The 15,591-nt window shown below is 39.9% G+C and overlaps 1 protein-coding gene and 1 long non-coding RNA gene across 3 annotated transcripts in view; both read right to left on the bottom strand.

Moving 5' to 3' along the window:
• LOC110043837 (uncharacterized) overlaps positions 1-4,362 on the bottom strand; it is a 26,050-nt gene extending 21,688 nt beyond the window's left edge. The window contains exon 1 of the long non-coding RNA XR_016202846.1: positions 4,251-4,362. This is a non-coding gene — a long non-coding RNA (uncharacterized LOC110043837). The remainder of the gene's footprint in view (positions 1-4,250) is intronic.
• A 6,337-nt stretch (positions 4,363-10,699) lies between these two features.
• LOC110043834 (ryncolin-1-like) lies at positions 10,700-15,266 on the bottom strand. 2 transcript variants are annotated; one of them, XM_089275731.1, is made up of 3 exons: positions 14,965-15,266; positions 12,976-13,356; positions 10,700-11,402 (listed from the first exon to the last, which is right to left on the bottom strand). In XM_089275731.1, exons 1-3 carry the CDS (start codon positions 15,230-15,232, stop codon positions 11,146-11,148), a joined length of 906 nt encoding a protein of 301 aa, XP_089131857.1. In that variant the 5' UTR covers positions 15,233-15,266; the 3' UTR covers positions 10,700-11,145. The 2 variants fall into 2 exon arrangements, with proteins under 2 accessions (XP_089131857.1, XP_089131858.1); XM_089275732.1 differs by having other exon boundaries at positions 12,976-13,358; positions 14,997-15,232.
• Positions 15,267-15,591: the final 325 nt, after the last annotated feature.

Below are 15,591 nucleotides of genomic sequence, written 5' to 3'. Positions count from 1 at the left end.
AGAAATGCGGAACTGTCTTCACAGTTGTCTGAGGATGAGACAGAAATTCTATCTTCTGACCTGTTCGGGAGCATTTTCCCCGAGCCATGCACCTGCATAGAGATTTGAAAGTTTAAGTGAAAGTGAACTTGAAGAGCTTGTGAACAAATAACGGCTGTAAGATTGTGCTGCGCCGACACGCTTATCAACAATGGTCAGCAATCGGTCAAACGCAATATTTTGGCGAAGCGTAAAGCAAGCAACTATCTACAAATGACTAAGCCGTTGTAGACTTAGATGCAGTGATGTTCATAAGCGCAGAAAGATGGTGAAAAATTAAATATTCAAGGTACACCAATCTCTATTTGAGCGGCTAGCCCCATTAAGCGGTCACCACCCATTTCCCCGGGGGTAGCCCACTGTATTACATGTATAAACCAAAAATAATTGCATAGCGCGAAAAGACCTAGGTATGAGTTTAGCGTTACAGTATTACGCAGGGCATGTAGGTAGCGGTGGTCGAGTAAAAGATAACAACTGGGGCAATGGTAAACTATTCATTCTTTTCATTTCTTAATTCAATCTCTTCCTACTCAACACGATTGTGTGCTCCCAGTGATTCCAAGCCTTACGGAGCCTTACGTATTAGGATAGAAATTGTCCTACCCCTACCCCCTAAAATGGGATCACAGCATTGCGTGACGAACAAGGAACCGCTGCAAGCAAGGATTCAAACCATCAAACCATGATGATCAAACGTAATAGTTTGGTGTAGTGCAAAGCAAGCAACTATCTACAAATGACTTAGCCGTTTTTGACTTAGATGCAGTGGTGATCATATGTGTCGAAAGAGGGTCACCGATTCATGGTATTCGACCGTTAAATAAGTTAACAGTTGGCGATGTACATCGGACGTTATGTAAACAAAAGCAAACTTCTGCTTTATGTGCGACGAATGGTGAGAGAAACACGTCAAATCGGCTTTGGACCTGCCTTTTACAGCAAATGAGGTTAGAACATTTCAAAATTATCAGCTCTGAGTCTATTTCAACTTAACATAGGTCAAGTCATGTGGCGCATGCTAAAATATACGTCTAACCCGTAAATTGAAATTTGACGACGGACGGTCAAATGTTTGCATTTTTGACGTACTTTGAAAAGCTCTCGCGTCGCTCACAATCATTTGCCCAAAGAAATTTTTACGGGAATCTGTAGACCATTCTCCTGCGATTCAACCACCAGAAGCTTGATCCATTTGAAGGTTTCGCACATGGTGAAAATTAATTATATTCACGAAGTACTTTTAAGTGAATGAAATATATGTCTTCGAAATTTAATTATTTTGCACCCAAAACGACAACGCAGCTTTCCCTAAAATCAACCCAGTACACATTTAAACATTGCACAAAAATATTTGAGTGTTTTAAAGACGGAAGAATGATGTGGTTTTGCATGCGAGGCTCTCAAACTTGCTTAATAAAATGGTGCGTCAAATGACGATTTTAACGGAATTTGGTAATTTGCATATTTCTTTGAAATAAAAGGATATTTTGCCAAAAAAACTATCCAGTAGTTTTTGTCATGCCCTAGCCTATCTACCATAAGAATATGAGCGAAATCGAATTTTCGACCCTTGCCGCAAAATTAAGAATTTGTCTGATTTTTACAGGCAGGCACTCTTAAAACCTTTATCTCACAGAAAAATCCTGAATTATTTTTGGCATCGTTTTATGCACGCCCGTCTCTGATATAGCAAGAGAGTAAATTATTTAGTTTTGATTTAGGAAAACCGTTAAACCGTTCAAGAAAAACCGTGTCCCGGATTCTCTATATTCAGTTCGAAATTGACTCTGCACTTAAATGATATCTCTGGGACAGACTCCTAAATTACGTTTTTGTCAGATTCCCACGCCGTGGCACGCTTCAGTTGTTACTGGTTGACTATTCAGGCTATTTTGTATGAAAAAAAGAGATGTGAAGTAGTTTCCATATAATGTCAATTGTAAGAAATTATGACTTTTCGTAAGTAGAAACACGAAGGAATTTGAAAAGATATTCCGATAATTTTAATTTTGATTTAATTTTGTCTGAAAATTCCTTCAGACTTTAGGTGCGGTTACACGGGGTACTTTAACCGTGGTAAATTGCCCTTTTACCACGGGAAACTGTATTTAGTAGTGTGACCAACGTTTCCCGAGGTAAATTTCCCGTGTTAAATATCCATGGATACGTCAAAAAGATCACACGAAGCGCCCATGACATTAAGCGTGGTAAGTTGCCATGGTGTTTGGGTGCCCAAGGTACAAGAACCAATCACGATACTTCGTTTGAAAGGAACACGTAACCGCAAAGTTTCTGCGCAGCTTTCATCAGGGACTTTAAGCAAATCGCTACGGCTGGCGCTGATACGGCTGCCGGAAGTAAATTTCCCCAAAAATAAGACACTGCGCATGTACGTCGGTTGCATCTGGGATGTTTTGCCGTAGTGGCTACTACGTCGGGTTTATTTCGCTTCTCTAGCCCTTTTCAACGGACACCTCGGCATTTTAAGAATTCCATTGGATACTATATCCTTTAAAGTCAACTTAATTCAAAGATCGTGTCAAGGTTGCCTCTCATAAGCTTGTAAATCCGTATCCTGAATTTACGATAAGTTTTGGCGAAGGTGTTGGAATGGCGAAGTGAGTCAAGTGAAATATTCGTGTTGAGCGCGAGGTTGTTTTTCTTCGGTTAAGTTTGCTTTGAGGGTTTAGTAAAGATGTTTCATATCTGGATAACTATACGATGCTATTTTGCTTCTTTGAGTATTGATATATTTGTGTTCTTCACTCGATGTTCTTTGAGATATTTGTCTCTGAAATAATATATTTCATCTATCAAATTGTTATGGTACAAGGTGTATGGCATTCGCTTTCGCGCAGAAATGATCCGTACGTCCTAGGAAGGCGAATAACGGCCATCGCCCATTGAGCGAGGCCATTTGGCTATGAGAAACTAAATAAAAGAGATTTTAAACTCCTTAGCCGATGTTTCTTTCATTTTTGTATTTCGCTTTACTCGCTAAACTTAAAATTTGGCAGACCACCGAGACATACTCTCCCCAGACCTTTTCAGTCACGACAACTGTAGTAGCACCAGCCGTAGTGATTTGCTTAAACTCCCTATTTGCGCCAAACGACAAACTCCTTCGCGCCGGAATGAATAACTGTGACGAGACTGTGGATATGGCGGAATTTCGGGCAATGCTGTGAGTATTTCATGTATTTCAATTGATTTCTCTACCTGTTTACTAGACCGGCTATTTAAACAGCGGCTAAAACCAAAATTATTCTTATTTTTATCAGAAATTCGAATATAATATACATGGTGATTTGTACAATGGAGTTCTCTTTAACCGGCGAAACCGGACACGAGAATCTAACGAACATCACTGACCTGGAAAAAAATTCATTGACTAAACTGTCTTTGGCTACCGGTCAGCTTTTTCCTCACTGAATTGGCATAATTTTGAGTTTTGTCTTAATTAGAAAAGTGTGTCTACTTAATTGGTGCTCAGTTCGCTCAGAAAACACAAGAAATGAAAATAATCACTACATCTTGGTTAAGGAATCAATATATACATTAAATAATGAAAACGTTTCACAGCGACGTTAACGTCTGTGTAGCAAGAAGCTGGAAAGTGTTACTGTAAAATTTTGGATTATGGCGAAGTGAAATCTGAGCTTTTGGTACGATTATCGTTTTTCGTGAGTTTCTGCCGTTATATTGGATATTTCAAAAAACTAACTTGACTTCCTTCAGTTACTTGCCTAGGCGAATAAGCAAAATCGATTTTTGCACCGTGGTCACATTTTTAGAATTTTCCTTGATTTTTAGTAGCATTCAGTCTTAATAAGTCTCCGTAGGAGGTGGGGGGATAAAGTATGCCACGGACCCCTTAGAAGATGCACAATTCTCTGATTCCCCTTCACCAAATCCTGGATCCGCCCCAGCATTGCAGGAATAATAGAAATGAAAAATTACAAAAGGCCACTGGACACTTTCTGGCAAACTACTTCCTACAAATTTCGTCAATGTAATCCCTTGTCTAGTATCTTTATTTTGCTATTCATCAGTTGTTAAGAATTCAATTTTTCAGAACATTTTTTATCATCGCACTCCCAGACAAACACTGTAATTCTGACACATGTTGCTTATCCGTAAGATGGCTTTCATAACCAATTAAACAACAATACAAATATAAATCACCACAACAGAAGTAAGTTACATACCTGGAAATGATCTATGTTTGGATGTCTATGCGCCGCTGAGTTCATTCCCCACACTTCTTGATTGTGCAACTGTATAGTCTTTCTTGGTGTGATACGATTTGTTCACCTTCGAACTGACGTTTTCACGCGCAATTCCCAACAATACGTTCATACGGTATAGCAGCGACTAAGAACACGAAAATGTATCATATATGGACCTGAATAACAATTCAGCTGAACAACAATTCGAGTTCATTCTGTAAGTGCAAGCTACTTCGTCCACAGGGAACACACAATCTTGCTGAGTAGGGAGAGAGTGAATAAAGGAAGGAAAAGAATGAATAGTTTAATACCTTTGTCTCCTGTTGTCATCTCTCACGCGACCTTACAGGGAAAACCTCTTCTTACAAGTCCTGCGTAACACTGAAGCGCTAAACTCGTACCTAGGTCTTTTTGCGCTCTGCCAAAAAAAATTTTGCTTTACATATAACATTGATAAGGGAAGCAACTCTTTGCACAACATTTTGAACGCAGTCCGAATATTCACTCGAATCTCTAAATTTCTTTGCTTCCACGAAACCAAAGAAACACAAAACAAAGTCGAAAGATTTTTCTACAATTTGGCCGAATTTGTTTTCGAATACTTCCACGACAGCTGGAGAATTTTAGCGTCTTTAGCAAAGTTTTTTTTCTCATTTCGCTTTTCGCAACATGATCGTACCGTTGAACCGGTGCCAATAGCGTCATCCAACGCGCGCTCGAGCTCACCTCCCTCTCCCACACATGCTTTTTTGACATGAAAAATCTTTACAAAATCGTTTCCCAGCTCCCAATTTTAAGCGCAGAATCTCGCTAAAACGCTTCAGATCTTAACTCGCGACATTTCATTTCCGTGCAGAGATCGGGCGATCTCGGACGCACAAGAAAAACTGCTAACCGGGTGAGGGGTTTGTAAAGATTTGTCATGTCAAAAAAGCATGCGTGGGATACTTCGTTTTGTGTTTCTTTGGTTTCGTGGAAGCAAAGAAATTCGGACCGCGTTCAAAATGTTTGGGCAAAGAGTTGCCTCCCTTATCAGTGTTATATGTAAAGCAAAAAAAATTTTTTGCAGAGCGCGAAAAAGCCTAGGTACGAGTTTAGCGCTTCAGTGTTACGCAGGACTTGTAAGAAGCGGTTTTTCCTGTAAGATCGCGTAAGAGATGACAACAGGAGACAAGGGTAAATTATTCACTCTTTTCGTTCCTTTATTCACTCTCTCCCTACTCAGCAAGACTGTGTGCTCCCTAGCAGCTAAGCATTTCTCCTCAGACCGCTGGATTCCCGTCCCGAGGGCACCGTGCGCGCGCATTACTTCAAGAGCCCCATACCCCTTCCCCAGGGGCACGCGCTCAGTCATCTGACACGTTGAATATTCCCATCCCCCGGGCCAAAAATGGTGTACAAATGTTCTACCTTAGGGTCGCAGTGGGTGATCAAATGCTTCTCTTGGCCCTACGCCCGTGGCATTGTGGCGAAAATATACAATGGGATTAAATTAAAGGAAAATCCTTCGCCCTCGAACACCCATTTTAACTCAAGTATATTGCTTTTTAAACAATCAATAGTTTAATATCAGGCCTGAAACTATTGTTAAACTTGAGGGTCAAAATTCAAGCTTCGCCATCTTCCGCGTGAGGGTTATGGAAAAATGTAAACCTGACGCAAAAATGTGTAAAAAGCGAAAGAATGCGGAAAGAAAGTACAGTCGAACCTCCCGTGAGCGACCACCCAAAATGTCAAGCCTCGGTGGTCGTTTGCGACAGCTTAGACTATATTGGGTCAAAATGTGCTCTAATTTTAACATTATTTGTGTAAACTTTGCACCCTGTTCAGTCTGAATAGTTGATCATTTCTTTATTCTTGTCTTCTTTCTTGGCAATGTATTGATTCGCAAGAAGAAAATATATCTTGATCAATCTTAGAAATCTAGGAAGAATTTAAGACAAAGAAGAAAGCAGTTGGAAACATATTGGATACGCACCGCTTACGTAGCCTACTCCCTCAACATGAAACCATTTTGTTCATATTCTTTGTTCACTAATTATAGACTTCCAAAGACTTTTTCCGTGAAACTCAATCTACAGTTCGCCAGTCCCGGCATAAATTGCTCACGCAATATATATGCATGCCAACGGAATATCTTATGTGGTGTTTTGGCTCGCAAGAAAAGTAAGGAAGAACTAGGAATGTGTGGTGTACTGGGAACTAGTCTGCATCCGGGAACCACACGCGGACCGAAGTTGATGATTACATGTAGATGTGGCGGTTCTGTTGTGATTGCTGACGTCGTGTTGTTTTGGTTCGGTTACAAACACTGCATTGGCGACGAGCCTCAATGGCTGAGAGTCGAGCTCTTCTAACGCTGTATCTTTTAGGATCTTCATCACGAGTAGCAAACAACTGGAAGAAGTGGAAACGGGCATTCGAGTGTAACGCTGAAGGAAAAGACTTAGACAACGCGTGGAAGAAAACTTCTCAGCCTCTGCACTACGCGAGAATGGAGGTACAAGATATTTTTGAAGATCTTGTCTAGCCCGATCCAGCGGGCGATCAAGATCCCTATGCGGACTGTGTTAGAAAACTTGATCATTATTTTCGCTCCGAAGAACATATTCCGAATACCACGTGTTCCGGCAGTTGGGGCCGACTGCGGGTGAATCGGTTGATAAATACAGTGGAACCCCGCTCTACGGACACCCGCTTAATACGGACACCCCGATATTACGGACAGTTTCGTTTTCCCCGACGAAAAGCTCATATATTTTTTCTAAAATTAACCCGCTTATTACGGACACCCGTTAATACGGACAACGGACACTTTTCTGTGTCCCGAGCGACAAACTCTTATACATCGTCAACCCCGCTTTACGGACACTGTTTGTATCTGTACATTGTCTATTGTCATTGTCATGATTATGTGCTAATTAGAGATTTTGTACCCTGGTCAAATTATGACAGATTTCGGCGGGTTAATACAATCTTATTACTAAATGAAACAGTGGCAAAATAGCATGACACATTTGACCAGTTCTTTCTTCCGGTGCATTACCCAGTCTGCAGTCCTTATATAAAGTTTTCTGCCTGATACGCTTACACAAAAGTTTCACTTTCTTGGTCTTTTGCTACACTCCTTACTTGTAGCCTTCTTCCTCTTTGACGTCTTATGCTTACCACTATCAGCATCGGCCTCCGTTCGTTTTGCTGGGTTGTTGCCAACGTCTATTAATTGTTCAAGTAAATCCACGTGCTTCCTAGGACCATCAAAAATATAAACACACGGTATTTCCATACCAAGGCCTCCACCCCGATTAACTGCTTTTCCACATACTTCAACTGGTCCTCGATTAGTAGGCTTTGAAATAAAATGGGTGACTATACCAGTGCGGTTTTTGGTGTTTGCGAGGTGATATGGAATGTGGCCGATAACTCGACTTTTCTTTAGCACGGCGACTGCGTTTTTGTCCTCACCATTTCCCGGCTCTGGTTGCAAAGGCAAAATTTCACCGAGAGTGATACAGTTAATGATTTGTAATTTACAGTACAATTAAAACGTTTTGTTGCCGTACAAGTGTCGGCCTTAGTGTTTGTATCGATAAAACACGTGTCCCTGACTTTTTTCCGAAGACCCCGGTTAATACGGACACCCCGTTAATACGGACATTTTGGCATGTCCCCTTGATGTCCGTATTAACGGGGTTCCACTGTATGTTTTGCGTCTCCGTCGACAGGCAAGGTATTGTAACTTTGGTGATCCTCTCGATGACAACCTACGAGATCAGTTAATTGAAAAAATGCCCGATAAGAATTGAAAAAGAAGCTGTTGGAAACCAGAAACATCACTTCACTTCGGAAGCAGCCGGGCAACAAGTGAAGCACATGGCAGGTGCATCGGACGTGAACGCAGTCGGACGAAAGGACTATAAGATAAACGATCAGTCAGTGAAAACGTGCTTCAGATGCGGAAAGGCAGGACATTTCTCTCGGGATCCGTGACGTCCAGCAAAAGGCGGGAAGTGTTCTAGCTGCTCGATGTTTGGCCATTTTGCAGTGTGCTGCAGAAACCTCGACCGCGCGGCACGAAAGAAGAGAAGAAGAGTTTCGTCCAAAGAACACCAGTGGTAATCATAAGGTCCCGAAGACAGACAAACCAAGTGGAAGATCATGTGGCGGGTAGCGGTCAAGAAAAAGAAAACCGTGCCTTTGCATTTACTGTGAGTGACCGCAAATCAAGTGACGACGACAAATGTGAGTATTGACGGAATTGTTCAGGAAGTTTTGATTGATTCAGGGTCTGTGCATGAGTAATCTGATAGGGGAAAAGGATTTCCAGAAATTGAAGGATGCCGGTCTCAAAGATAACATTGAAAATTGTTCAAGGAAATTGTTTGCCTGTTGTGCCTTGAATAGCGAGAAATGTACCTTTGGAATGGGTAAAGTAGTTTTCATGTGGATTCTCCTTTCGAAGCATGGCATCGGGCCCACAGAATGAAAGGTGCGTGCAGTGAAAGAAGCAACTTCTCCCTCGTCAGCCTCCGAAGTGAGGAACTTGTGCTAAACTCGACGGAAATTTTGCAGCTAAATTGAAAAGGTACACGTCATGTTTTATACGCACGGCCGTGCGTATTTTTCCAATAACTGTCTAATTTCTCGCACCCTGATTGGCTCATTGTTATCATCAATAAGAGTACAGACGGATAAAATTTTAATTCATGCAAGCTTTCAAGTTCAACTTTCAACTGTCAAACTGTCAACTTTTTAACCAATGAGAATTTATTGACTTTTTACGTAGCCAATCAAAAAGCGAGAAAAGATATCGACAATGTTCGCGTCATTTTGAATAAAATTCACTTATCTTTGTTTACGGCAAGTTTACGGCGTCTTTTCCCCTCACTTATTCCCGGCCTTTGAGCATTTTGGGGTCTTGCGATTGTAAAAAACAAATTGGCGTCAGTTTTCTATGCGTCTGTCCTCTTATCGATGATAAATTGCGTCAAAACATTGCCAAAGGTTACTGCCGAACCACTCGCCTGCGGCTCGTTGGTTCCACAGCCACTTTGACAATGTTATGAAGCAATTTATCATCAGTAAGAGGACAGACGCATAAAAAACTAACGTCAATTTGTTAAACAGAGATTTCGTTCAAGATGGCTCAATGGAAATTAGGTAGGACTAGCGCGCGTGCTATGTTATAATAGTTATTGTATGGTAAATTTGTCTACCTTGAAAATGGGGAATTCTGACTGGTTCTCGGCGAGGCCTGAATTTTGCGATATGGACCGCTTAGAAATAATTTCGGCTTATTCTGCATAAAAGAAAACAGTTTGCTATAAAGTCGAATATCTGAGGTCCTTTCCACACTACGCCGGATAAATTTGAAAACGCAGCTTTATTTCTACGGTTTACATTAGGCCTACCGTCCACACTAGTCCATCACGAAAACGGCGCTCTTCGAAAACGCTCTTCAAACTGGAGTAATTTGAAAGGCGGGCTTTGCGTTTAGTGTAGATATTTTGAAAACAGAGCTTTTCGAAATCGATGACATCGTGATAACCTTATGATTTCCCTGCCTGAGGAGTTTCCCTTAAACACAAAAGCAAAATGACTGGTGATTGTTGCGTTTGCAAATTCCTCCGCCGTACTATGGACGAAAAAAAAAAATCATGCGTTTTCAGAGTGAAAATGCCGTTTTCAAATTTCTCCCGTATAGTGTGGATGGGGCCTAAATTAAATTGCCCTTGATTAGATAAGTCCAGTGTGAAATGATTACGTCTCAAGTCGGTGGAAGTAAGTAAGGAGATTTTCTTTCCCAAGAATGTATTTTTCTATCATCAAAAAATTCAAATAAATAACAAGAGGCTCATTATGAGTTTTCTTTCAGTCACTCATTCTATTTAAATGTTAAGATTTCCTCTGATGTTCGGCTTAAAAGAAGATGTATACATTTCACACCTTTAGACCCTTTTTTGTCCGAAGAGCAAATTTCCCGTTGTCTGTACTTCTATTGCAGTTGCTCAATAAGGAGTGCAATTGGATCTTGCCTGGTTAGTTAACAGCTATCATTGATTTTGATTATAAATTTTGCTTGTTTTTTTACCCTTTAGTTCCTAACCCTGCAAGAACACGTTCGCAAGCCATTTCAAAATGCCACCAGATTCAGCAATATTAATGGATCTTTAGATGCAATTTACACAAGGCAAACAATGCAACATTGAAACCAAAGAAGCTGGTACTGCCTCTGAAAATTTGAATAAATTTGAACCTTGTAATCCTTGCCTGAAAGGCTATTGAACCTTCATTAAAGCAATAAACCCCGATTACTTTGATCCAAGGAATTTTGTTGACAGAGTGTTAACTTAATTTTGGAAGGAGAAAAAAATTATTGATATTTATTGGGAAATCAACAAATCGCAATGCAACAGTCAAAGAAAAAGTTTCCCCAATATTATTTCATATTTTTATTTGCACCGCAAGCTTAATTACACTAATATAACCTTGGAGCCATTTTTTACCATTACATTCCCTTAATTAGTAGAACGCGGTAAAAGTACTGTAAAACCAAATGTTTGAGTTCACGGATATATAAATTGACCGAGATATTTGGAGTGAACATCAGACTGCTGGGAAAACTGATGAACGGAATGTCAAGACAGTAACAGAGAGCTTACAATTAACTGGACAACTTTCAGTTTTTTCATTCTAGGAAAGCACACTAAAACAGGTCATTTTTGATTTGATTCTTGATTTGCGTCAAAGTATACATGCAAGTAAAGCATTTTTGAAACAGCGCCAAGAAACCTGAAACCTAAGCAAGAGTACCTTAACTTATTAATTAGATTTGATTCCAGTGTAACATGAGCAACATGGCACTGCATACATGTTAGAAGTCCTTTGGACGAATCTTCATCTCAGATCTCTTGACAGAGTAGTGGGAATTCTTCCAGTGATACCACGACATTCCTTTAGAATCCACCTTACCATTAAGGTATAAGCCATTGAGGTTTGACCAATGGCAGTTGTTGTACCACCAAGCACCTTTATACGAAGAGGCACAACTGCTCGAGCTGGCATCATTATCACGATCTTTGGTGGTAAATGGAAGGCCTCGATGATAACTGAGGGAATCACCCGCAGTACCTGGGAAAAGAAGAAGCTACTCACCCAGCTAATATTATCAAGCACAAATTCGTTTAAGCGACATTACTAAAAAACTTTAAGGAAAAAGAATCACCGAGATACTGTACGTAGTTTTTCAACTGCGTACTGTAATATACTCGTAACCAGAAGTTGTGTTAAGCTGTTGTATTACCCAAGATGCTTAGAGAATAAAGTTGTTGTGTTGAGTAAGCCTCGTGAACTTGTGTTGTTATGTCACCAAGCCATACTTTTGCAAGTATGTTTCACGTACAATGTCAACACATTGCCTCTCTGAAACCTCTATTTGTATTCGCCTTTTAATTCTTCAGCTAAACTTCACAAAATATTTTGACATTCGCTTTTGTTAAAGCTACAAAACACCAGCGATGATAAACAATTAAATCCAAGGGAATTGATAGGCTCGTTTGACTTTTACTCCTTAATAAGCCGGACCGCCTGGATAAATAAATCTAGAGGCCGCTGTTATTGACTTGATTGACAAAATCATGTATTCCATACTGAAGTGCGAAATTCTGTTAAAGATTTTATATCGCTTAAAACCTAATTGTTTTGCGGTGCATAACTGAAGAGCCGAGTTTAATGAAAAAAAAAAAATGCCACCTAAAACACACAATAAAGAAGTAACTGCTTTGGGTATCGATAGTAAGCAACTGGGTGTAGTTCACGTCAATACATTTAGCACTCGAGCATGCAGCTTTAATTTGTTTTCTCACACTTAAAGCATGTTATATGGACTTTTTCGTTTGGAGAAAATTATTGCACAGATCAACTAGCACGGCTGTTTTGCAGTAAACTCTAATATATTTCGCAATTTCTACACTTGGTTAAAAAATAACAAATAATATACTCAGGAAAATTAAGGCATGGGTCAGCAATTATTTTCCTCAAAACAGTTAGGGGGTGGTCTACGTTCTGAGGCTTAGTTCATAACAACATAAACTTTTGGGAGACAAATACATCCTCTAAAGTGATTATTTTTGAATTGTCAAACTTATGCAAATTAGGTCACGTGACTTGATACGGCCAAAAAACGTGGAAAATCTTTAAGCAAAAATGGGAACAGTTTGCAAAAAGAAGGCTTCAACAGAACTGGTACGGGATAAGTCCTAATGACAACAGCAAAGGAACTGTGCTTGGCAATTGTCGAATAGTTCATTATTTCTGGAAATAAACGGTTTCTTCTACTAGTACCCAGTCCCCCACTAAAAGTGATTTGTCTTTTTAAAAGTTCCTATTTACGTATCTTAACTTTTCCAAGCGCAGAAACGATGTATCTAATGACCCTAAACTCATGAAACTAACATCAAAGTTTAAGGACATAAGAAAAGTGTTCCCATTTAACAAAAGAGATTATTTGGCTTGAAGAGACCACGTGACCTAATTTGCATATTTTCGACATTCCAAATTGACACAAACTGTCAACCTTTTGACCTGGCAAAGTTTCATGCTGCTACAACTAAAGCTTCAAAAGATACACTACCCCCTAACTTTCCGGGTGAATAACTGGAGGCCCTTGCCTTAATTTACTTGAGTATTACAGAGATAAGTTCACCTGTATAACTTCCCAAACTCAGCTGGTATTTCGCATTTTCACTTGCCACAGAAAACGAGCTGTATTCTGCAAATGCTGTTGCACCATGAATGTCTTCCAAGTCAACACGAAGCTTGTTACTGCTGCTCACAGTCAGGCGGTGAATCTTGTCCAGTCCCAGCCAAAACTCGCCGTTCAGATTGCCGAAGCCTCGTTTGTAATCATCCCAATCTCGGAAAAAATCTACGGAGCCATCCCGTCTCTTTTGAAACACTGTCCATCCTCCACCGGCTGTTTTGTGGTCACAGAAGACTTCAAATTCACCCAAACCATCAGGATCTATTTTGTACACGCCACTGATCTTGTCACCGGACTTGTAAATTTCGGCACAGTTTTTATAAACTGCAAATTGTACGACACAGTTAATCAAACCCTTTTATCATGAAATCTTGATTTCTCCTCTATATGAGCAGTTTTTCCACTCTGCCTCTAGTAGCAGAAACCCGCTTGCAAGACGTGAATTATTACAGTTAAAATAAATCAGTTGAATTTAAGCGATTTTGAAATAATACATTGAGGACGGAACAATCTTGTACAATTAGAAAATGAATGGAAAATTAGAAATCAAGTTAAAATCTGAATGATAAACCAAGAGCTATTTTTATGGCGTGAGATGCAGTAGTGTTGAAAAGTAAGTTTCTGAGATCTGGAGCAACGATCTTGGGGATGAAACAAACGGAATAAACGGGATTTTTAGTGTAAAAAGGGACAACATATAAATAAAAGAGCCACATCTTTCACAAACGTTTTCCGCTCGGGCGGCAAGTTTAATTTTCGATCATTTCCCTGAATTCTTGTCTTAGATCGGTCAGTTGTTCTTTCTGTAACGGTTTCTTAAGTTAGAATTGAAATCTCGTTCTCCCGGGTTGTTTGCACGCGCAGTCGAAACTCCTTAGAACACCACGCCAGTATAGGAGAACAATCTTTACTTTATTGTCTTTAATCCTAATCTTGTGGCCTCAGGGCGTTTCATACGAATCGAAGCAAAGCGGTCAACTGAAATAATTACATCAAGAAATCACTAAATATCGTTCCGTTTCTAACTTAGAAAGTAATCACAATGATTATGCCATGTGCTCATGCTAATAGAGAGCCTTGAGAGCGGTTAAAATCTAAGTATAGCTCTCACTAATGTCACAAATTTACGTAACAATGTAAATATCAACATAAGGGGATTGTAGCTCACCAACGTTCGCGGGTCTTGATTTTCCTATGAGAATTTCGTTCTAACTTGTTTCACGATCTTGAACAGAAGGGGTCTTAGCTTGAACTGAATGTGGGCTATGTTTGTTAAGCATTTAATGCATCAATCACGGTAACGTCAATTATATGGGAAAATATTTCTCAGCTTTACCGGGAGCGGTTACACTTTCATATTAGAAAGTATTTTCGATTTTCTTGGCGTGGCTTGTTTCGGGGAAGAGGCTGTTGCTACTAGTAATGACATCGCACTGCGAAGCCTTCGTTGTGCCGCGTTTGTTACGCTCAGTTTAATAAACTACAGATTGCATATAAATGAAAATGTACACAATCTACTTTGGAAACTTGATGAATTTTCACATGAGTTCAGTTTAAGGCAAGGAAATGAGGCAATCTTGTAATCAGACAATGCGAAACAATATCATCATCGCAAAGCACCTTATTTGCTGGAATTGATCTTGAAGGATTGCATGTAAATAAAAAAAAGTTCAAACTGTAATCGATGCGGTTCAAAAGATATATCGAGTAAGAAGGACCACACTGTAAATGCAAAATTAAATGAAAGCAAACTGGCTCGAAACTGACCGACTAAGTCTTAGGGACTTCATTGCTTCCGTGCTGTATAAATAAACACGCAATTGGTCTTATTTCGAGCCTTGAAATGACTCAGCATGTATACAACGACCCTGATATACCATATATAAAGTAATTATATCTTCTACTTAACTCTACATAAGTTTTGTTTCAAACCTTTTTCGGACGGATCCCCAGTTTGGTTTCCTTTCATTTCTTTGATTTCTTCTTTAAGTTCGGCCAACTTTTGTTTCACGTCAGAAAACATGCTTTCGATTTTCTTGCAGTTTGCACCAGCCTGGAAGGTGTTGTAGTTATTATTCACATTACAGTGCGAACCTTTCATTGTACCTCCGTCAGTCTTCGCGGGCTTCGTCGTCTGATTTGAGTTTGCAAATGCCGCAACGAAAAAACCCAACAGAAGAGCTTGAAAGAGGAGTTTCATCGCGATGGTTGTAAAATTTGTTATTGTTGAGCATCAAAAGTTACAGCGAGCAAATGAGTAGAGAGGACTCAAAAAATTGTATATTAAGTGTTTTCTACACTTCTACACACGAGCCTCAAGCGAGTGATTCCACTGCTTTTTCGAGTCCTCCTAAACTTGCACGGGTGTTCTTATAATTCGTTAGTAACACTGAGAAAATGTTTTCCTTTTAATTTAAGAAACACTGCAAGAAAAATAAATGAAAGTCCCTCGTTTATTTTGATTATCAAAATGTAAATTTTCTTTGCTTGCGGCATCATTACGTCAACACCACGTGCAGGCGCCTACCTGCACTACCCTCTCTCAAGCCCTACCGTTCA

Source organism: Orbicella faveolata, unplaced genomic scaffold, assembly GCF_042242905.1.
Source record: "Orbicella faveolata isolate gen_17 unplaced genomic scaffold, um_ofav_v1 contig_37, whole genome shotgun sequence".
In the NCBI taxonomy this organism is placed as follows: Eukaryota; Metazoa; Cnidaria; class Anthozoa; order Scleractinia; family Merulinidae; genus Orbicella; species Orbicella faveolata.
The sequence above is the reverse complement of the archived record's forward strand: the minus strand, read 5'-3'. Positions and strand labels throughout refer to the sequence as shown.

Coding starts and splice junctions, on each gene's coding strand:
- LOC110043834 (XM_089275731.1), bottom strand. CDS start 15,232: ATGAAACTCCTCTTTCAAGCTCTTCTGTTGGGTTTTTTCGTTGCGGCA. Junction 13,357..14,964: donor TGGGGATCCGTCCGAAAAAG/GTTTGAAACAAA, acceptor TACAATTTGCAG/TTTATAAAAACTGTGCCGAA. Junction 11,403..12,975: donor GAGTTTGGGAAGTTATACAG/GTGAACTTATCT, acceptor TTCTTTTCCCAG/GTACTGCGGGTGATTCCCTC.